The sequence below is a fragment of the Acyrthosiphon pisum genome, chromosome A1, assembly GCF_005508785.2.
Source record: "Acyrthosiphon pisum isolate AL4f chromosome A1, pea_aphid_22Mar2018_4r6ur, whole genome shotgun sequence".
Lineage (NCBI taxonomy): Eukaryota > Metazoa > Arthropoda > Insecta > Hemiptera > Aphididae > Acyrthosiphon > Acyrthosiphon pisum.
This window is the reverse complement of record NC_042494.1, coordinates 55,656,312-55,680,306: the sequence shown is the minus strand read 5'-3', so window position 1 is coordinate 55,680,306 and position 23,995 is coordinate 55,656,312. Positions and strand designations below refer to the sequence as shown.

Sequence of the window (23,995 nt, the reverse complement as noted above, 5' to 3'; positions counted from 1 at the left end):
TTAGGTTATATAATATTAAAATAGAGTACCTATTGTATTTTACCATAATGGAGTGTGGGGGGCTGAGCCACCAACGGGTCTGTTTCATTTAAATATGTAAAGCCCATCTAAGTCAAAAACTGAAATTGCACCTATTATTATATTTATTTGTTTAGGTAATATTACTAAAAATAGGTTTAAAAATGACCTATAAAAGAAAAAAAAATTATGCCCTAAAAATTTAAAAGTACACTTAAACGTCAAAAAACTCGAAAATTGCAAAAAATGCCCCAAAATAAAGTTTGTTGTTAGCATATAGTGTGTCGGTATTCGTTAATATGAAACACATTTGTATCTTGAAAAACACCGTGATGCCCAGTATCCCAGAAAAAATATGCAAACGCATCGAAATCCGAACCTTACAAATCATATATCCTTATTCATAGATATTTAGAAGTTCCAATTGACATTGGCGTACTATTATACTATGTTTCTTTTCAATGTAGGGCACCAGGCACCAGCGACCAGGTATCCGCGTTTAAGGAAAGTACACGAGTTGTGAAGTATTAAAAAACGAAGATTTTGAAAAAGTTGCAAGCCATCAAAATATTTCAATGTTTTATTATACCCACCGAATATTTACCTAATTAAATATAGAGAATTGTGTAAATAAAATATTCAAATTACATTTTTTAACACGCGTTAAATTATGTCATTGTTTGTTCATTTTTATATTCATGTATTCTTGCGATTGTATTAATTGGTTTTTAATAAATGCTGTTATTAAAAACTAACAAGACAAACATAAAAATAAAGTCTTTAGGCAATAATTGATTTTATTCTGTAATACTCGTATTATGGACTTAATAATGAGGACACACATAAATAGAAAAAAAAAATAGAAATATTTTCAGCTATTTAAACTTTAAAGTTTATTGTTGTTGAAAACGATTACTTAATATTACATTCTTGGTTACTGACATGGTATAAGACACTTCAGTAATTACTAATTTGTATTGTCAGACTTTCGGTAGACAAAATTTATTTGAATATTTGATAAATTCTTTATTTTTTTGATATGAGTACTAAATCTTAAATGGAATCAATATAAATTATATTTTGACATTTATATGTTCAATTATGTCGTCATAGATACATTATTATAAGAATATAAAAGGGTGGTGACTATGGTCGATGGATCACCCTCGTGTTTACTGTGTTGTTTGTTTCTAGTTCAGTTAAAATATTATATTTTTACCACGAAAGTCGCACCCGGTTTAACTCCCTGATAACGATACATGTTATTTTTTTTTTTAATTAGTAAATTTTTTTTGGTTAAATGTACAAATAGATCTACATATCTATATAGCCCCTTCATCCATACAGTTAGAAATTTGTTGTTGATTTAATATTTCACTGAATTTGTCAAACAATAAGCTATGACGTGGGTCTACAGGTCTATGTATACCTACTGGCATCGCTAAAATAATGTAAGAGTATATAATATATTATCAATTATGCAGGTACTCTAATCAGATACATAAAAGGGAAGTAAAACTGACGGATGCCAAAGTTAAGCAATTTTACAGTTATTTGTTTTTAAATAACCTACACCCTGCAGTGACGGCGATCTTAGCTTCAGCAACACATACATAATTTGATGAGTGGGTATTGGATGATAATTTATTAAACTATGACCAAGTAGTGTAACATAATTAAAAACAAAACAATATTAAATACAAGTTTTGAAATAAATATTTATTAGAAGAAAACGTCGCATTTATATTCGTATTTATATTAAATATCCAACTAGTAAATTATAATCAAAATAATACCTACACAGTACACATACTGTACATACTTTGATTCTTGATATTTTAGAATCGGAGCAAAGCAATACCAATTTTAGACAAATTTTAGACAATTTTTGTTTTTTTGGTTTAATTCAAAAATTATTGACCATCGATCCTTTAAATATCCCCCCAGATGTTAATAAGTATTTATTATACTTGATAACATTTTGACACTTCGAGCTTTATAGCCATAAAAAATTATCGATTTTTTTATTGATCGCCATTAAAATAAATAGAATAGCGCAGTTTGAGATGTTAAAATAAGCTTCTTATTTTTAAAAATCTAAGTAAGATAAACGTCGCTTTAAAAACTGTTTTCAAACCCTTTCCTAGTTAGATTAAACATTTTGCACATTTTTTTTGGCTAAATTGTTACTTGGCGGTGCCGTAAACTATCTAGTTTAATTTTGAAGTTCGCTCTGAATTCCTTCCACCACAGACTTCCCTAAAATTAAAATTTGTATTAAAAAGTGCAACAGGTACGTCGTCAATACCTTAGTGTGAAAAAAAAGTAATATATTCCAAATTTAGAAACATAAATATCGCTTTAAAAATTGTTTTCAAACCTTTTTCTAGTTATAACAAACATTTTTGATCATTTGTTGAAAAAAGTTTTAGAATATATTATGTTTAAGGCGACTCTATTTAGTCGCCTAAGGTATACATTTCTTTATGCAATATCTACAATTAAAGAACTCAATACCTCAATACCCGATTATTAATAAAGTTATTTATTCTATTTTAAAGAGTAAAAATAATAGTTTATAAAATATCAGTTCGTTGAGTTAAATACTTAAACATTTTATCATTGAAGAATACAATGAATATAAAGATTTCTCAAGTTTTGTTTTGAAATTTAAATAACAAATTTGGTAATTACAAGTCAAAAAAAAAAATGATGTGCAGTGTTGAATACTTAAAAATAATATATTACTAGGTTTTAAAAATAAATAACCATATCTTATAATTAAAGGATTAAACACGTATGTAGGTAATACAAAAATAAATATTATATTTGCGTATTTTACTTCCTAATGATAACCACCAATAAGAAGAAAACTATTACTAAGGTACGAGAATAATAAGTTAGGAGTGCTGGATAAGTCCCTCATGAGAATGTACAAAATATAATCAAGTTAGGGCTGCAATAGAGTCTTCATACTGTCTGGTCTCTACAAAGTTCTTGAGTTTGGTCACGATCGTCGACCACGAATTGTTTCTTTCGACCTGAAAAACATTAAATAAATGGCTGTAATCAAATCGTACGCAGTGGGGCATAACAATACGGTGGCACGATGGGCAAAAGACGACGGACCCACAAGTACAAGGGGCCTCAGAAAATATAATGGAAACAATTTAAATAATTCTTTTGAAAAAAATAATTAAGATTTCATTTTAATATGATTATTTTCTTGTTGTAATTCTTAAATTATAATTATTTTTAAATTATTATAAAAAATTTACTGTCTTACAAGCATCTTTATCTTACATCTTTCTAATAACTTCGAAGGATCAGAATTGTTGAAATAAAAATCTAAAAACTTTATTCTCAAAAATGAAATTTTTTAAATGTCGGAAATATTAATTATTAGTGAAATTCTAATTATTCGATTTGCTCTAAAAAATAATATCAAAACACTTACTTCAATCAGTGAACTTATAATAAAAAAAAATCATTCTTTAACAGTAAGTTTTCCTCATGAGGTATGTATCTATAGTCTATACTCTATACTCTAGTTGCTCTGTAGTTTTCTCAACAATTCTCGTTACATCTACCAATGCTAAATTATCATTTCCTAAGTTAAATATTATAAAAGGATATTTAAGAAGATATTTACTAAAGATTAAATATTATCTTTTGAGAGTATGGGGTCCATTAAAATTCATAAAAATTAGGGTCTAGCGGATTTTTTAATTCCGAGTGTGTGCAGTTAATCCTAATTAAGCCGCTGATCACACGACTACATAAATAGTGAGTACATAAACAGACAATCGTCGTTACCCTTCCTCTTATCCATTTCGACAGCCCGGACAGGTTCTTGGGCTGCTCGTACCTGCTGTCCACTAGCAGGATAGCGCCCCAATCGTTCCTGTGCCTGATACACCGTCCGAGTGCTTGGTTCAACGCTCTGTAGGCCTGAATCTGATACCACTCCCAGCCGGGCAACAGACCTTTGTTCTTGTGGTGTTTATCGTTATAATCTTTTTTGTGGGTTACGGCCGCATCCTTATAGTTTGGAAATGGAATCCCGACCTAAAACAAAAAATAAAACTTTACAAAATTAATATAATCAAACGAATCTCCACGAAGACTGTATTATGACTTATTACGTGTCAACAACGTTAATGTACAGAGAAGAGACAGGTCTATAGAGAGTAGATATGCGCATCTTTTTGTTTTTCGTTATACGCTTTCCAACTCTGACAAAAATAAAACGAAAGCGCCAATTTGTTTCAAATGTAATATCGAGTCAGTAATTTATATTCATACTTAATATTATATTTTTATATAGTTTTATAATACATTTAGGTACTTAAAAACTAAAAATAAAGCCTATAGTCGTTAAAAAAAGTTTATAGAATTTAATTGATTCATCGTTCACCAACAACATAATTAGTGCAAAAAATCATGTCAATATAAAACGTCTCAAATATTTCAAATTTCCCCAAAACATCATTATAGTTTTCGAAATAGAACGAACCGTGTTCGATGTGAAAGTAAACGCACATTAAACACGCATAACTAATTTTAAAATAATATATATGACGTATTCCCTCACTACGCGAGCTCGTGTGTTTGTTTACGTTCGCGCGAGTCGTAACTTACAGCCACCACCGCTCGGGCGTTGTTGTCAGAGAAATCCAGCCCTTCACTAATTTTTCCACGATATACGGCCAGGAAGAGCGCGCCGCTTGGTCCCTTCTCGTCCCCACGGACGGCCGCATAATACTTCGTCATTAACTCTTCAAGCTGGTCGCCTCGCCGGGGCTCACACATGACCACCTTAATTTGTTTAAGGCGGTTTAGTTGGCCAGTCACCTGCCATCGGCTGTACAGTTTTTCCATAAGCATATAGGATGGCATGAAACACAACACGCCATGCGGAACGGCGGCGCACACGTCCCACAACACTTTTCCCATTTCATCTTGGTAATTATACGTGTTAATGTTCCGGTACTGCCCGTTGAGGTCCGTCCCGTCCGGCCCGACGCTCACCGACGACACCCAACACTGGTCTGGCTTGATTACATGACCAGCTTCCAGGGCGATCGGGAACTGAGTGCCGAGCTCGGATTGGAAGGACTGCATCGGCGATAGGGTGCCGGATGTAAGAATTATGGTGCGGGCCGTCGATTTGAGTTCTCCAAACACGGCTGCCGGATTTAAGCATAGGAAACTGATGACGTTTTTCCATACAGGGCGCGAGTCGTCAGGTTGCGCCGCAGCATTTATCCAACCGCCTATGCCCGTCGTCTTCATCTGCGCAGTGTCAAGAGAATAATCATAAGCCACATTTTTATAGTATATAATATTGTATCAAAATATAAGTTTATACATGATATAGGTACCTACCTATATAGCTGTTCTATACTATAAACCTATATAGTATATACAATATACATGCGTGCATGATACATGATACATAATATTATTATGCTCTATGGTGGATCCATTAACAAATTATGATTATTATATGATGCGATGCAAATAATATATGTTAATGTATTAAAAAATAATGGTGAAAACAATAAAAACATACATGCATGGGCAAGAATAACCAACAGACAATTTGAATTCAAAATAACTTATAAGTATTTGTATAAACAGTTTGTAAGCAAAATTGAAAATAATAAATATTTAGAACATATTAAGTTGCACTCATTTCCCATTATACATACATACAATCATATTGCCAATATTATTATTATAGTATATACAATATACATGCGTGCATGATACATGATACATAATATTATTATGCTCTATGGTGGATCCATTAACAAATTATGATTATTATATGATGCGATGCAAATAATATATGTTAATGTATTAAAAAATAATGGTGAAAACAATAAAAACATACATGCATGGGCAAGAATAACCAACAGACAATTTGAATTCAAAATAACTTATAAGTATTTGTATAAACAGTTTGTAAGCAAAATTGAAAATAATAAATATTTAGAACATATTAAGTTGCACTCATTTCCCATTATACATACATCCAATCATATCGCCAATATTATTATTGTCTATACTCAATTATATAATCTAAATCTTTATCATCTTGATATTAAAAATTAAATTACCATTTTATACTTAGATAATGGGTAGAATTAAACTAAATCGACCCACATTCCACAACAAATCAGACTGAGACCAAATCAAAAGTCAAAAAATGAGTATTCTAAAAGAAACAAAACTATACCTACAGTTATCACTTATCAGTAATCACTAATCAGTAATTATTAAATATGATTTATGAATTTATGATCTTTTGAAAAAACAATACCATTGCAAATCTTCGAGTTATACACTATACCTTTTCTTATTAGTTATTTTTTCGCCATTATTCGAATTCCGTTGGTAATAAATTTGAGTAACTACACGACATTTTTTAAATGTTTTAACGTTTGTTTAATTGTTTATCCTTTCCGAGCCTTACCTATGGTATACTCCTACACGTCTGATGGTAAGTACCTACCTAAGGAAAATAAATACCTTAATACTGGATTAGTCACCTTAAAATAATCCGTAAACCGTTTGTATGGATTGATCAAGCCCCCTCAATGCCCGCTGTACTTATAATTTATAGTTAATGTATTGTTTTCTATATGTTTCAATAAAAAGCTATATATGACATACATTTCGATCTTTGTGTTCATATTTCTTTAATTCCATGATCTTCTCTAGAGAAACGTGGTAATCAAATTTGTACTTCTCATCATATAACAAACTAAACACCGAACAAATCGACGACAATAAAGTTTTAGTCGCATTTGTAATTGCCGCATCGACATTATCTTGGGACGAACGGTTTTCTAGCGTTTCATCTTCATCTTTTTCTACCAAATCACTATCTTCTTTTTCTACCAGTTCATTTTCCCCATTATCTTTTGTATCCATTTTCGTATCGTCGGGTTCACTTTCTTCGGCCGAATCAGCCAAAACTGTTTCACAATCTTTCTGAAAAAAACAAAAAAATAATGATTTGTGGTTAAACCGATGGTTGCAATCTTGATTTTGGATTATATACACACTTTGAACTTTTCGAAGGCCGTCAACCCAATACCAAAATCATCAAAACTGGCTATGGTGTATGTCCCAGTCCATGATACAACGCCGCGATTATAATCGTCGTAAGTTTTAATATCGTTAGACTTTTGATCGATCCACTTTGATAACTCGGACAAATATCGAGCCTATAGCAACCGATAAAAGTTTTATACATTATATTGTATTAACTATAATAAATATTGATATCTAATTATTACGTAAGTAAAGTTCATAATATATACCTATGCCAATGTGTATTAAAATCGTACGTGCGCGTATACACTATAACGATTTTACAAATTGTAACAATGATAATTATTAATTGATAATGATATGTAATATACGAATATATAGCCGTATAGACATAATAAACACTTACCAGCCTTGAGTACGACAGTGAATTGCTGCAAGACTTATATACTTTTTCGCAGTCCGCTTTGGCCAAATTCATATTCGTCTGATCCAATTGCAGGCTTGCGGCTTCGCGGCATTGATCCTCGATATTATGAGCTTCGTCAACTATTATCACGTGGCCTTTTAGTTTCAAGTTCATCTTAAAACAAAAATTAGTCAATATATTGGTCAATCGGACTACGAAAATAATTCGAGTCAACGAAAATAATATCAGGCGATAGATAGTAAAGGTATATATTTTATACAGACAAAATTAGTATATGTTATATAATATATATTAACCATACACAATTATGGGTATTACGACGTAGAATAAGAACGTCGTACATACTGAACTACTGAAGTATAATGTAATTACTTACTGTATTTCTGATAACCGGATCGATGATATAATTGTAGGGACAAAAGACGATTTCGGCAGTTTTGAGCAACAATCGTGTACCGTAGTACGGACAAGATTTTTTAGAAATGCCCAAACGCACTATGTCTTCGATATCCCAAACAGATTCCACTCCGAATTTGGCTAATTGGCCATAAGTGCTTATTTTCACGCCACCGTTATCGTAATAACTACACCTATCAATTGTTCTTCTGAACTTTATCGAATTTCTCCGTCTCTGTAATGGAACGCAAATAACTCAAACAAATTTATTCCGTTGTCATTTTGAAATTCTACAATTTTATATTATACTAAGATGAATAGGATTTCAAAATATAGGTACTTGGTCATTATTGAAAATAATAGTAACTATACGAGTAAATTATATTAGTATAATTACTCAATAGTTAATTGCAGTTATTACTGTATTAGTTATTTTTAGGAGAACATTACGCTTACAAGTTACAACCACGTTTGTATTTTAAATCTTATAAACGCGTTACATATTTATCGAATTTACGTTCAGGTTTAACACGTCTAAATTTGAGCATCCTGAGTGGAACGATGAATGTATTGATTTTACAATGATGTGTGTTTTTATATTTTTTTTTATATTTTTTTTTTTTTTTGTGTCTGTGTACACGATAAGTAGTCGAAATAATGCTTCGATTATCAACTTCAGTATCTTGTTCGATTGGAAAGTAAATATTGTTGGTGCATTGGGGAGGTCAAAATTTAAAATTCCCAGTAATTTTCAAAAGCGCCGTGAAAAACAAAAGAAAAATTAAGGAAAAACGGCAATTTTTACGCAAAATCGATTTTTCACAAAATTGAATTTGGTATTTGGTGTAACTTTAAAACAAATGACCGTAGATACATGAAATTTTCAATGGTTGTTTATATTTCCATTTTCTATACACGATAACATTTTCAAAATATTTTGATTTGTTTTGAGCTGTTTCCGGACAATTTCAGTTTCCAATTTAATTAGTTTTTTTTTCTATGAATGTCAATAAAACTTTATTTGTTGAGTAAAAATACTTGAAAATTTAATACAAGGCTCCTACTATATTGTTACAATGAGATTTAAAAAATATTAAAAATCCTTAGTCACAGTTTTTTTTTTTATTAGCATTTAAAGTTCAAAAATTGACACAATATGTAAAAATCACGAAAATTAGCATATTATTTTGAGTTAATAATTCGTAAAAAATTTTCTTTTTAAATCTAAGATTTTAAAATGTAATACAAAATTACTTATAGGATAATCTACCTTTATCAAAAAAAAAAATGTCGAAAAAAAATTTGGATTACATATTAAAAAACCTGGAATAACTATTTTAGTTATTTTGTTGTGATTGTATAATATTATTTATGGGTACTTGAAACTTCTAAAGTATACTATTATATATCTATGATAGTACCACGGTTTGTTGTTGATGTATAACGCGTTACCTAATGGATATTGTAATATGATTAATTTGAAAATTATTAATAATAGGTACTATAGATAAGTATACCTATAATATGTATGTCTAATATCTAGACTGACAAACCGTCTCCGCTTAGAATCGTTTTTCTTATACAGTGATATTATATCATTGAATTCAAATTTAATACTATCCATTATACAGTGACCCACTTGTAACCTACTGTACGAGCTGAGCGACATCCACTTACCCACCTTTTTTTTAATTTTAATATTTAACATAGGCACTTACTTAACCTAACTCTAACATAACCTAGATTTAAAATATAAGTACTAAAAACCTCTTAAATGAAACGGATGTTGTAACAGTTGCCTTTAAATTTGTTATTTAATTAATTTACTCTAGTATTTAAACTAATGATACTAAACTACATAAATTTCTCCACATAATTTTTCTACAAAATGTTATTAACACGGTTAATCACACTATCAGAAAGTTGTTAAGTTTTCTCTAAAATTTAGAAGAGATATAAATAATAAATATTACAGAACATCGGTCAAAGACTTTATAAAATAATAATAATATGCTTGAGGTATTCAAAATAAATAATATCAAAAACAAGTGAATTTTTAAAAAATATTTTGTTCTATGTAAAAGTTGATATATATTGTGATAACGGCGGTACAACTATAGTTGTTAAATATATTGAAACTGAAACTCTGTATAAAATTAGCAGTGAAATGTTAATACATTTTTTTATTCCTTTATAATCTGTATAAATTGAAATAATTTACGATTTTATTTTAAACAGATTATTGTGTATAAAATGTCTTGTATTAAATGCACTTAAAATCTCAGAAATACAGTAAAAAATGCATAATACATAATATTCATAATTTAATAAATAAAAAAATCTCTTAAGTATGTGTACTTTTTACCTACGTAAAAATGTTATAAAATATAATCAAGACGAAACAAAAACGTTTTAGTTGACGCAAAATTTTCAAAAAATGCAAAATTGCAAAATAATATATTCAAAATTTACTTCATAATAGTACCTAATTCAAACTTTCTGTTTAGAAATCTATATTATACCATCAGTTATTGTTCTGTGGTAAAAATTATACATTTTTCTACAAATTCGCAACCCTATAGTTATAGTATTTTTATTAGTACTGTAAAGTTAAAAGCTTAACTGCCTAATATAGTTTTATGTATTATTTACATTATATTTTGTTTTAAATAGAATGATAAACACTGTAGTTTTTGCTTCATAATGAACAATAAATAATCACTGTTGTAAAGAAGGTGTGGAGTGTATCTCGTCATGAGTAAGTCACTGTAAAGTATAATATGTGGCTGTGAAAAACTGGCCGTTTTTTAGAGCATTAAAACCAATAAACCTCAAGCGGAAAAAAATTATACTTCCAGAAGTCCAATTTTAATTTTGAAAAAATAATTGAATTCCTTATTCTCTTTTCTAGATTATTTATGAAATGGAATTTCGAATTTTCTTAGTAACACTAAAATAAATGTGAATTTTGAAAAAAAAAATGTATTTGGTCTAACCTATACTAATAAAACAATAAACTCACGCACACTAATGATCAGTCACTACAAACACAGCAAACATCACTCACCGGTGGACATAGAATATTTAGTAAATCCGACCTCTTAAAATAGTATGCTTTCAACAGCCTTAAATTTGAATTCAATTATAATAATAACCATTGTATTCGAAAAACGTTTATTGTGAGCAAGGATAGGGATATAAGTCTGTAATATCACTAAGCAAATTTTAAGAAATATTTATATTGCTAGTACTACAATCTAAAACAGTAATAACAGTAGGTTGAATTAATTTTACTAAAAATATAAGATGCATTATTTTTAATTATTTTAATAGTTAATATAGGTATACATATCTAGTATAGGTACACTATATATTGTATACATATTTATATAATACCTATACGATATATAATTAACTTTTGAGTGACTACTGACTTACTGTAAAACGGGGTAATTTGTCTACACAAATAATATTTGTGAGTTACAATAAGATAACTAAAATATTTATTCTTTGTTTCAATATCTAATTTTGTTAAAATTTGAATTTCAATTGCTTATAAAAAAAAATCTACTATGTATTTTTTTCCCCAATCTTTTAAAAATGTATACGAATTTTTTTAATTCTGATCACAAAATACCAAGTCGATCCAATTTTTTACCAAAGACCACCCTTAAAGTTGAAAATATAGGCATTTGTACTGCTTTAAAAGATGATAACTGTCATAAAAAATCACACATAATTTTGAAATGAATACCTTCATGTTCTAATTGTAATACTTTTTAATGAACATAATCGTATCTAATATCTGTTATCTCCAAACTAGCTGGTTACTGGCACTTTTAATTTGTATTAATAATCATTAAGTAGTATCCCGTCTGTAAATTCTCTAGTTTCAAAATATAGTATACTGTTTAATTTGTTATAATATATTAATATATAATTATTAATCATGCATTATTGAATTGTGTTACGATCTTATCACGTTATGATACTCGAAGTCTTGAACTAAATACTATTAATCAAAATATCCCATAATGTTTCCCCCCATTAATAACTAACAAAACCCGTCAATAGTAATATTTTTGCAGCATTTTGTGTACCAACTACCCATACCTACCGATGAAATGTGATACGGTACATTTTATTGCGCTTTCAATTGTCAATGCCCACCGGCATTTATTATAACAATGGCCAATAAGGATTCAAAGTGTATAGGTAGGTACACAAATGTTTTTCTAAACCAGTTACAATTATATTTAGTTGGGGTCTCGTTTCGATGTTAAGAATAATGCGTTTGTTTTGTATTTAACAATACACATGGAATCGTATATATAAACATTCAACGGGATGTAATAAATTCCGATGCATCTGAATCGTACACTTACCGCTTTCGGATCTAATAAATCCCTACATAGTTCGGTTTTTGATTTGTATGATATCTGGGGGTAGTATATATTAGAATCTTGAATACATGTGTGTTCGCGACTAGCTAACACGCAACTCCTAAACGAAGAGTAAATAAATACATTATATTTTGTTATAATAAATAAGACATGTTTTTATCTCAACTTACTTGGCTGTATTGAAACTAGTTCTTTGTAACTCTTTGATAACCTGTTCAATTTGTTTATGAGTTCTCGTACAGAAGTATATCACAGGGATAACTGGTCTAAATAAAAAAAATATCTTAAATTAACAATTAAAAATGAGTACATGCGAAATTAGAATTTATTGTAGGTATATGCCATATGGTACTAATATTATTACTTTTATAAGTAATAATTTTAAAATTTTAATATTTAAATTGTATATTTTCAATTTTGTAACGTAAAAATACGGTGAAACAATTATTTGTATAAGTTATTTTATTAAATTTCAATATTTCGTAATCTGATAGTTTTATCTATATATAAGTATTTATTTCGTTTAATATTACAAATTACCATATTTATGATTTAAGTAGTAAATTATAAAATGATAATATAAGTAGGTAATTGCAGGACGTTTCAAATGATTATGGTTAGTGTTTTTTGAATTACAATAAATTAACTAAAACCGTTTGATGAAATAATGTATTTTAAACATCCAATGTTGTAAAAATTTGAGTTTCAAATGCCCATAAAAAATTACTGTACCTACTTATCTATATACAAATATATATGCTAATTTATTTAAATTTCTGTAAAACAAACGTATATGAGAAACATTGAAATACATTTTAAAATCTAACAGGTATTTAAAATTAAAAATCATATAGATATTATATTTCAAATAATTTCAAATTTTCAAGACTCGTACGAACTATATAATTTATTATAACATATTAAGTACTCGTTAAAATAACTACATCGGAGTCTATGTCAATATTTTTTCGCACGATATATTAAAAATAATTAGGTACGGTGTTAATCATAGTATATATAAACCTATTATAAAAAATAATAAATGTGATATAATATTAAAATGTAAGCAAGTATTTAAAAAATAATTTATGAAAAATATGTATTGTCATTTTTTAGTGCTTATTAGAGCTTATTAGAAATCAGTAATTTGCCAAGGTTTACTAACGTGTAGAGGTTGGTGATAGTTATTTTTAATTCCCATCTCTAAAAAAATGTAACTCAGCATCCCCGCGCCGACAAACGTATTTATTTTTTTTATATAGCATGATAGGGTAAATTAAAAATGTAATATAATTTACTTCCTACATAATTATATTACAAAAGCAAAATAAAATTAATTTAAAACTAAAATAATTGAATTGAATATAGCGTTATAATATGGAGCTAAATCATATTATACGTTGAGGAAAAATATTTTAAATTTCTTTCACAACAAAAACTAAACAATGCATTGTTGTTAGATAATATATTGCTATATAGCGGCGAATTGTAAAATAATAATACTGCTTAAAATATGTTACCTAGATTTTTTCGGCATATTAGTTTCTATTTGAGGTTCGATTTTTTCGTCTTCGTCTTCTGTCATCAAACTGTTGTTAGCGCTGGAGTCATTGGTCATTATTGATTCGTCGTTTGACATGCTCTTGCCGTTGGAAACGTCCCGTAAACAGAACAAATATAATAAATTAAATGTTCTCTCTGTTCATTATACCTGGTCACAAAAATCCACTTACTAAATCTCTGCTGTTATTTATTTTTCTCTTTTTACCAGGCTGTTTAAATACGGCCATTTCTTCTTCCGAATCATCGCTAATAGTGATGACCGTTGACACACATGATCCTTTATTTTTAGTGGGTGAAATATTCGTTTCTGTAAAAAAAAAAAAAACATAAAATATTCGCAAGGCGAAGACGTCCGATATTATAATTGAATGCGGTGCAGCATTAACGGCGGATGAAGGCAAAGAGGGGGCAAATATCATCCGATGATAGCCAACTTTTCGTTTGTATGTAAACGGATTCAAGCTTATCCGGAACGGATATTATACGCCATATACTGCTTGCGCCCTGTGGGGATATTATTAATCGCGTTTTCCTTCCCCATTTATTTTTAATAATGACAAACCGGAGGGTTTCACAAAAATCCTTTTGTGAAAAGCCCCCCAGGGAGGATATTTGCTTGATATAGAAGTTATTATAAGAATTTTCTCTCGGTTTATTTTTTTAATTTTTTTTTTATTCGCCTCGGTTAAAGTATAGAAGAACAAAGAAAGATGACGTCGAGTAACAAGCAAAAACAGTGCACCGTACTCTTCCTTCATCACAGCGACATATTCAATAAATATATACGACTATATACGAACATGCGTATATATTTTAAATTTTAATTAACTTAAAATTGATTCTGTATAGGTATTCACTTTTGAAAATATAAAATACAAGCTACATAATAATTATTATAACATATAGGATGCAAGTGATGCAACATATTTCTGCTGGCATTATACTGTATAACGAAGTCACGTACTCACGTGTCGGATCAACATCGACCGTTCAGAGTTGAACCTTTCAAAGACAATATACCTACTATATGTTAACATGTGCCTATATTATATTATTTATACTTTGTGTACTTATATTAAATTATGTCGAAAATATATAAACATTTGTATCCACGGTAAACCGATATGTCGAAATACCATATTATATTGATATCATAATGATAGCATAGAATAGTAAATGCAACAAAAAAATATGTATAGGTATATACTCTCACTGTTACAACTGTAACATTTTTTTTAATTTATAGGTATAGCCGTATAGGTACAATAATATAGCCAATAAGTTCGTTTTGTAGTATCGTTAAAAATATCGAAGTCAGTCAGTTAAAATACTGTTAACTGCATATTAGGTAGGGTATATAGGTACAAGATGTAACAGAATGACCCGACAAATTAAATAACATATTTTGTTCTAACCATTATTAAATATTTTTTTTTGATATTCAATTCATAGACACTTGCACACATATATACTGTACATATTTTTTTTAATCCTAAAATAAAAAAAAAATAAAAAAATTCAAAATAGCCATAGTTTTTATGATCAATTTCTAAATCTAATACTTAGAAAATGTTTATAGTAAAAACATTTATTTAAATCAAGTAGTTTGTTTTTTTCCAATTTCTTTAAAATATCAAGATTTTTTTGGAGTGAGTGCCTAAATTAATTCGAAACGTAAAAACCTTTTTCAATATATATTCTTTATGAGAATTTTCAGACTAAAGTAAATCTTAAATTATTAGTTATCCTTATGTATAATTTCCATAATTTTCCGCATACGTTTAACTTGTACCAATTTTTAATTTTTATTTGTCAGTTCTTTCTGTTAAACATTACATCCTGTAAATTACAAAAGTATATAGATATATAGAATGACATTAATATAGGATTGATTAATTGAAGTAGGTAGTAAAATTCTTAAATATTTAAATATATACCTATAAGTAAATTACACATTGTGATGGTATTATATTATGACGGCTTAGTTAAAAAAAACATTTTCATTTTATAATAGCATCATATTCCAGTTTTTTAAGACAAAAAATTAAAAAATAAATGTCCTGCAGGTTTATATAAATGTTGGTTTATTAAATTAACTATAGAAAACTCTATTCAGTTTATATTTAAGTGTTCAACAATCTGGCCAGAAGATGCTATAATTAACAAGCAACACAAGTGTTTTAGAAGTTAATTTCCTTCTCTGAAACAAAATAATGTTTAGTTTTTAATGACTTCCTGAGATTAATCTTCAAGTTACACACTTATACGTCTTTGAATTAAAATTTGTTTGCTGACTCTTAAGCATTAATAGAACGACAAGGGTTGAATTGTATACATATAACATAAGTACTTGTTTTACTTTAACAAAATATAATTCATTCTTTTGTATTACATCACAGATTTACATAATAAATGAATAAAAGTCTCAATCTTTTAAACAACGTTTTAAATATATATATTTTTAGGTATACACTTTTGAAAATATAAAATACAAGCTACATAATAATTATATACATATTACTTAGTAAAGTGAGTAAAGTATTATACATTTTAATTCATCACTTTAAGCTGCAGAGTTATGATAAAGAGCATATATGTTTAAAAATATCAAGATAATATATCATATCTAAAAATGATTCTCATATTATTAAGGTATAGCTTACAAAAAGTCATTTAAAATACTGCACAATTATAATATCGTATAAACGATGTAAGCACTAGCTGGTAATAGATAACACTTCAAATATAACTTTAAAGAAAATAGTCCTTGGCAGCAAGGGTGTACGGAATTAGTCGCAAAAAAATGTATATTCGTAAATGCCTTGTTATATAATTGTTATTATTTTTAATTAAGTTGAAATACCTTCATTTAAAATTAATAAACGATGGCGGCGCTGTCGATGTAATGCTTAAGCAGTTCCGATAGTCGTTGATGCCAAAAAAAAAAAAAAAAATCGGGGAAGTGGATGTCGCTCTGCTGTGCAGTAAGGTTGCAAGTAAGTCAATGTATAATGGATTATATTAAACTTGAATTCAATGATTTGATATCAATATATCATTGTATAAGAAAAACGATTCTGAGAGGAGACGGTTTGTCAGTCTGAACTTTTTATATTGTTATTATTTATTATAGCCTATAAGTTGAATTAATATTATAATGTTATAATTTTTTATTCATTACTATGGTGATAAACAAAGCGTTAGAAATTAAAATCCCATTTTTAGCGGATTTTTGTAATTTGTCGGTAGTTTTTCCCGTGGCATTAAGTAAATATTGAGAAAATCGAAAAATCGAAAAATAACTTCTCTAAAGTACCATCTTGATCCAATTTTCTAAAATATAAGATACTATATGTTGAAATTAAAGCACTCCTTCTGGTAGAAATTTTGTATACAGGATAAAAAAAAAATAAATACCATTGTAACCGCTAAGAATCTAAAAGATAGAACTTTAGATAGTTGACTTGTCAACGATGAATATATAATATTATGTATATTTATATTTATATATATTCCTGTTTGGAAACTCGTCATTCGATAATTAAATATATTGCAGATTATCGGTACCTATGATATAGATGACATACATGACACACATAACATAGATCACTAATAGACCGTTATTGCACGATCGGAATATTTAAATCAGAGTAAACAATTTGAAATCATATGCGAGATACATTTACGGATCCAAGTTTATAAATTGGCTTATTATATATGTACAATGTACATAATATAGTATTACAAATTACAAAATTACAATATTTTTGTCTGTGCAGCACAAATACGACTTACGCGATAGGTTCAGTCAAGACTTACGAGTTATAAAATATGAGAAAAAGTATGAACACGTTCCTAAAAAAGATTTGATTTATAAATGTATGGTATTTTTTTCCATAATTGCGGTTAGATATAAAATATTATATAATGGGTTTTACAGTAATATTTTTTTAATGCGAAATGTGCTTTTAAATATTCGTAATTATTAGTTGATTAACTCTTAAAAGAATCTAGGTATACCTACATAGGTTATAGTATTATACATAGGTACATATACAGGGTGTTCTAAATTTCGTGTGACAAAAGACAGATCTGTCCCGTAAGAACCAGTGTAATCCCCACCATTTTTGTCACACGAAATTTGGAAGACCCTGTATATATTATACATAGAGGGATTTTAAACACAAGTAATTTACGCATAAATTAATAAGTACTTATCAAAAATACAAACAAGTTATACAACATTTTAAGTATATAATATACTATATAGTATATACTATTATATAAGTGTAACTGTTATTTAGATGCCATAAAAAAGCGGTTCGTCTTTTTTTAAGATGTTAAAAACATATATATATATATAATCGGACGTGTCCTGAATGACTAAAATAAAGTTATTATAACTATTGATATCTAGAGACTTAAAATGTTCATAGTACCTTTGTACCACCGTTTATGGGTGCACGCTATAAAAAAGAATTTTCCAAAATTCGTATTTTAAAGAGGGGCTCACCCAAGGATTTTGAGATTCACGATAAAAATTTAAAAATTTAGTTTTATAAATATTTACCAATGGTTACAGATTTTAATAACAATAGTAGAAATCAGTATTTTTTTTTTGTTTATAATTGGTTACTCTGGAAAATGATGTAAGAGCAAGATAACATCATGCATCAAATCGTCACGTTTATGACCTCGAATAAAATCATTGATATCTTAAGACAAATATGTTAGTTTATTAATATTATACAATGATAGGTACTTCTAAATGTGTGTTACCTCTATACTCAAAAATAACTTGACCGATTTCGACAAAAATGTTGGAGATTAATCTTAGAGATATCAGGAAAGCTTAGAGAGTATAGTGTGCACCACGTAATATCGGAAATATACAAAGAGCTATAATATCTGAACTGAGTTAAGTATACGCTAATTACGAAACTAAATCATTATAAGCTAGTATAGTTTTAACCTAATATACAACAAATTTAATCATTTTTATTGGAATAGGATAACCTAGTACCGATGGAAATAAATAGGCGCACTTCGAGCATAGAGATAATAATGACTGTAGATTAATACAGTGTTTAGGTAGTTGATTAAAAATTAAAAACGAATGTTGGCCCAAATACTACTAATTAACATTGTTATATGATAATTAAAATCATATAAATCGTATTTTAAATACAAAGGGCAATTAAATAAAGAGCTCCCTTTTAATTATCTATAGGTAAGTATAGAGATTGAAAAAATAAACTATAAACACCCTCTAAATCTCAAGGAATCTATTGGTATAACTTTTTATTGAAAACAATCCAGTAGTTTTCGAGTCTATTAACTTCGGTCTTCGGATAAACCAACGAGGATTAAAAATATATAAATATTATATAAAATATATCAAAATTATTATATTAGATCAATATTAAATTATATTATTATTATCATTAACCTAATCTATGGCAACTATTTATAAAAATAAAAATACTAATTTCAACTAATTCGCATCTATTACTATATTATTATAATATGCAATACCAATGGTAACCATCTATATTCCAAAATCCCATAGAAAAAACGCTTTTCAGATTTTCCCAATCTATCCAATTTTACTCTCTGTAAAAGCCTCATTCGGATTTCAAATTATTTACGAACATGTACTTTTAAAAAAAATTAGCCGTATCGGTCCAGCTGTTCTCGACTGATGCGGTTACCAACAGACAGCATTTCATTTTTATAACAATTTTATGTATTATATGTATATTATATATTAAAAAAAAAAAAAAAAAAAATTATAATTGGTCAAAACCACCCTAATGCGAAGGTGTTGAAATTCTGTTTACGTAGATATATTTAGCGGAGTAAAAGTCGGGATGAATACACGGGCATTTAATTTGTCACGGCGGACATCGCCGTGCGGGATCAGCTAGTTACCTATATAATACACATACATTTATGATGTACATAATATACGCTGCAGCAAGGAAGGTATATGGTGTACGGTCCCACCAGAATATATTCGACTACGATGTGTCACGCGCGGGCGGACCAACTGCCGGCCGGAAGCGGTCGCGGGGGCTCGATGCAGGGGGTCGCGGAGCGGTGGCTATATAGGGCGGCGGCCGTAACGCGTATATACCTATATCGATCGTCGCGCGCGGCCATTTTATCGTCGTCACGGCGGCACCGGACTTCCGCGGTGCGCGTCCGGCCCGGCGCGTTTTTATTGGACGCCGCGCGGCCCACGGACGACGACACGTCCGCCGCCACCGCCGCGCACAGCATATTTTATATACATATATGGACGCGTGCACGCCGGTCGGTCCGTCGCGGCTTCTCGTTGCCAAGGGTTACGCCGCGTTATTCACACTTGAAATATAAATCGCTCTCCCACGCGCCCCTCGCTCATGTGATACACCACCACACCACGCGCGCGCACGCTTAGCTTTTTCGCTTGTTCTCGATCTCCTCATCACGTGCAGCGCAGCTGCGCAAATTATATCCATTTTTACCACGCGTATGTAATGTATATACATTGGTATATTATACGATATAAGATGCTCACCGTGTTGGTCCACAAACAGGTGTACTTTTTTATCACTTAGGTATACTGAAAAACAATTCAAGTACAATTTCATTTCGGTTTTGCTTTAAAAATATCACAAAAATAACCATTCTACATATTTCTTTTCGACATTAGGTAAATATATTAGATAATGTAATATTTCTAATTTATACATACCATAAACTATTCCGAATATCCGATCGAGTATTACATTTATTAAGTACCTATTGCATTTATTAAAATATATATATATATGTAGGTACCTACGATACACCTCAGTGCCGAAGCCATAAAAAAATGTTGGGGGTGGGCACTTAATTTTTTTTCTCTAGCCTTTGAAATGGTAGAATATCTAATTATGAACCCTTTGTTCATAAAGTGTACCTATCTACTACTCGTTTTATGTCTATATTGAATTTATGTTAACAAATATGGTACCTACATTGGCTACATATAACAATGTATTAATATTATTGTAAACTATAGGTTATTGTCTTCATCAATATTATTATCATTATATCAACATGTGTTGTAAACAAAACATTCCATTTTTGGTTCGAATATTATTAAAATTAATTTATTAACAAAAATACAAGACTATATTAGGACTGTCGAAAGCTGGTAGTTTTTTCGTGCAATTAGATCAATAAGCGAAAAAAAATATACTTCCAGAAATCCAATATTAATTTCGAAAAAAACATAACAATTTCTCCGCTTTTTGTGTGTTTTGTTGGAAGCGTTTTTTTTTTTTTAGTAATTCAAAAGTAAAAGTCAATTATGAAAAAAAAAGAAAACTACTAATTAAACAATACTACAGATCATAAATCCATTTCCTACATAATCTAGAAAAGAAATTAAGGAATTCAAATATATGTTTTCAAAATTAAAATACCCAAAAGGGCTTTTGGTGCTGGGTGAATTTGTCTTCCACTTTTCGGGTGTTTTGTGGCACATGTAAGTTGAACAATTTTTTTATCACAAAATATAGTGATGTGACTGCGCGTATGTACTTTACTGGGGTTCAAGAATCTTAGCCGTCGTTTATCTTAAATTACATAAAGCGTTCGGGGAACTCGCACACACTAATGATCAGTCACTACACACATAGATATAGTACTAACGATGGATGTACAATATTTCCTAAATCCGACCCCTTCAAAATGTTTCACTTCGACAGCCTTAACTTTTAATTTTTATCAAACATATAATATAATATGAAACAAGCTAAAAAAATTCGGGGGGGGAGGGGCACGTGCCCCCAGTGCCCACCCCCTGGCTACGGCACTGATACACTTAGAATCTAGATATTAGTAAATATAATATTTCATACAATTTAAAAAAGAGAGTTCATACTTTTGTCTTGAAATCATTCAAATGTGATATCATATATTATTATATTATGATTCCATTTTTGTATCAAATTTAATGAATTGTAAATTATTAAGTAAGTCTTATCAAGTTGAAAAAAACGAATGCTAATTGAACCTTTCATTCGGCTTAAAACGCTAATCTGATCAAAAAAAAATGAACAACGTGAATGGATAAATATACCTATACAGTTTTAGAGAACCCTTCGCGAAATAACCCCAGAAATCCCGGTGTATTTTATTGTTACATGCATTTGTATTCGGAATCATTTGACCGTCTTCTGCTCCGTAATAGCATTGTTAAAGATCAGCCAACGCTTAAACAAGGAAAGGATATGAGAAAAACGATAAGGCGCATGTGAATACAATAAGTGTACCTATATAAAGAGGTAATCGTATCTTGTTCATATGTTGCGTCAAAAGAATGCCGCGGCCGACGCGCCGCCGTCATGAACACTACTGCAGCAGCCGGTACAAGGTGTTTTGTAAAAATTGCCTAGTCTCTTTTGTTTTTAATATCAAAGAAATGAAAGGAGTTTTGCGAATTCTAAAGAGGCCGATTAACTTAGTTTTGTTTTTATAATGCAAAGTCACGAGTGCCAAACAAAAAAAATAAACAAAAGGAATTACGCACGCTATTAAGACACAATAGAAATAGGTAATCATAAAAAAATAAAAAAAAATAGTCGGTATTAAATCAATGGCTCCATTTACCGCGAATTAAATATTTAGCAAATTTAATTAAAGCAAATGTTTCAGTTAATATTTATATAGATAATTGATAATATGTACTTACGTATAGATATATCTATTTATATACGTAGGTAATAATTTTAACTTTTACATGTTTATAATATATACCAGGTAAATATATATAAATATTAAAAATAAACAAAATTGTTACTATTTTCACACAAAAAAGGCGAAAACGCTCAGCTATGTCCAACAACACGGTATCGTAGTTAACCGAATGGTAATTTAACCAAGTACCAATCAATCACAGCAAATAGGATTATATTATAGCAAATGTGAATATTTTATAGTGGAAACTGGAAACCCGCCTCAATAGTTATGGTACTATAATATATCTAGCATAATATAATACTATAGTTTTAATTTTTAAATACTTAATAATAATAGGTATGATAATTATTGTTATTCGTTTCAGTAAAATTACGAACATTTTGACAACAACAAAGGGAATAATAAACTGAAGAAAAAAACAGAATTAATGCTCATCCAATATTTGTGAAGTATAGTAGGTATGATGTATATAATAGATATAAGCTAAAGCTAATAACCTGTGTAGTTAATGCTTAATCAATAAAGAAAAAATATATATAAATATTCTGATTTATATATTTATATTTATTACTGCAAAGTCCGCGAATATATTTATGTGTATACAGAAAGGATAAAATAGATCATTCGATAACAATATTTTATATCTATTATAAACACGAACATGCCTCTATAGTAGGTACCTATAGGCTATAATATATTAAGTCATAGTATGATACATAATATAAATATACCGGCTGCTATCGGTATAAAAAGTAAAATCGTGTATATTTTTGTCCCAACTCGTGTTAATTTGTTTATAATAGGTACATGTATATATGACAACAGTATACACATACATTTTTCCTCTTTGAGAATACCGAGTGTCATTTGCATTTTGCTGCAGAATATATTTATTTACATCCTCCTGCCTCTTGGCTCTTTTCATCCCCGGTCCCACTAAGCTCGGTAATATATATATATATTGTATACGATGAAGCACTTTTTGGAGACGAATTACGTGCAGCACGGTGAAAGGACAAAAGGGATCAGGATGCGGCCGACTAATTTAGCAAGTTTCCAACCCCGATAATATCCCTGGGCGCTTTTCAATACGCGTGCACACACACACACACATACAACTGTAGCTGTATTATAATATATATATATATACACGTGTATACCATATATAATATAAACACAAGTAAAATTGTGTGTGCAACAGAGTCGTAGGGCTCTGACACCATTGTCTGAAGGTGTCCTAAGTCCAGTTGCCATGGCAACGTGCAACGGCGTGCGGCGGGACGGCAGCCAGCGTGATAATAGCAACGCCTTTCCGCATCCGTTGCCGTGGATACGCCCTTTTCCCTTTTTTTTAACGGTCAACTCTGCGTTCGTTATTTTTATATTCATA

The 23,995-nt window shown here is 29.6% G+C and overlaps 2 protein-coding genes across 9 annotated transcripts in view; one reads left to right on the top strand and one right to left on the bottom strand.

Moving 5' to 3' along the window:
* Positions 1-654, top strand: part of LOC100160513 (myosin 18) — a 62,227-nt gene extending 61,573 nt beyond the window's left edge. For 4 of the 5 annotated variants that reach the window (XR_003839034.1, XR_510843.3, XR_001679700.2 and 1 more), the window contains one exon: positions 486-547. The gene's annotated coding sequence lies outside the window, so the exon portion shown is untranslated. Of the gene's footprint in view, positions 1-485 lie in introns of all 5 variants that reach the window. The other variant, XR_003839035.1, reaches the window with a different exon arrangement.
* Positions 655-2,740: 2,086 nt separating this feature from the next.
* Positions 2,741-23,995, bottom strand: part of LOC100162537 (Fanconi anemia group J protein homolog) — a 54,750-nt gene continuing 33,495 nt past the window's right edge. For 2 of the 4 annotated variants that reach the window (XM_001943056.5, XM_016805522.2), the window contains 11 exons: positions 14,043-14,179; positions 13,830-13,969; positions 12,480-12,575; positions 12,292-12,409; positions 7,887-8,141; positions 7,490-7,663; positions 7,095-7,256; positions 6,700-7,020; positions 4,660-5,313; positions 3,835-4,086; positions 2,741-3,059 (listed from right to left, as the gene is read on the bottom strand). In XM_001943056.5, the coding sequence (XP_001943091.2) occupies positions 2,964-3,059; positions 3,835-4,086; positions 4,660-5,313; positions 6,700-7,020; positions 7,095-7,256; positions 7,490-7,663; positions 7,887-8,141; positions 12,292-12,409; positions 12,480-12,575; positions 13,830-13,969; positions 14,043-14,179 (2,405 nt within the window). In that variant the 3' untranslated portion in view covers positions 2,741-2,963. The remainder of the gene's footprint in view (positions 3,060-3,834; positions 4,087-4,659; positions 5,314-6,699; positions 7,021-7,094; positions 7,257-7,489; positions 7,664-7,886; positions 8,142-12,291; positions 12,410-12,479; positions 12,576-13,829; positions 13,970-14,042; positions 14,180-23,995) is intronic. The other 2 variants (XM_003245384.4, XM_008186189.3) reach the window with 2 other exon arrangements.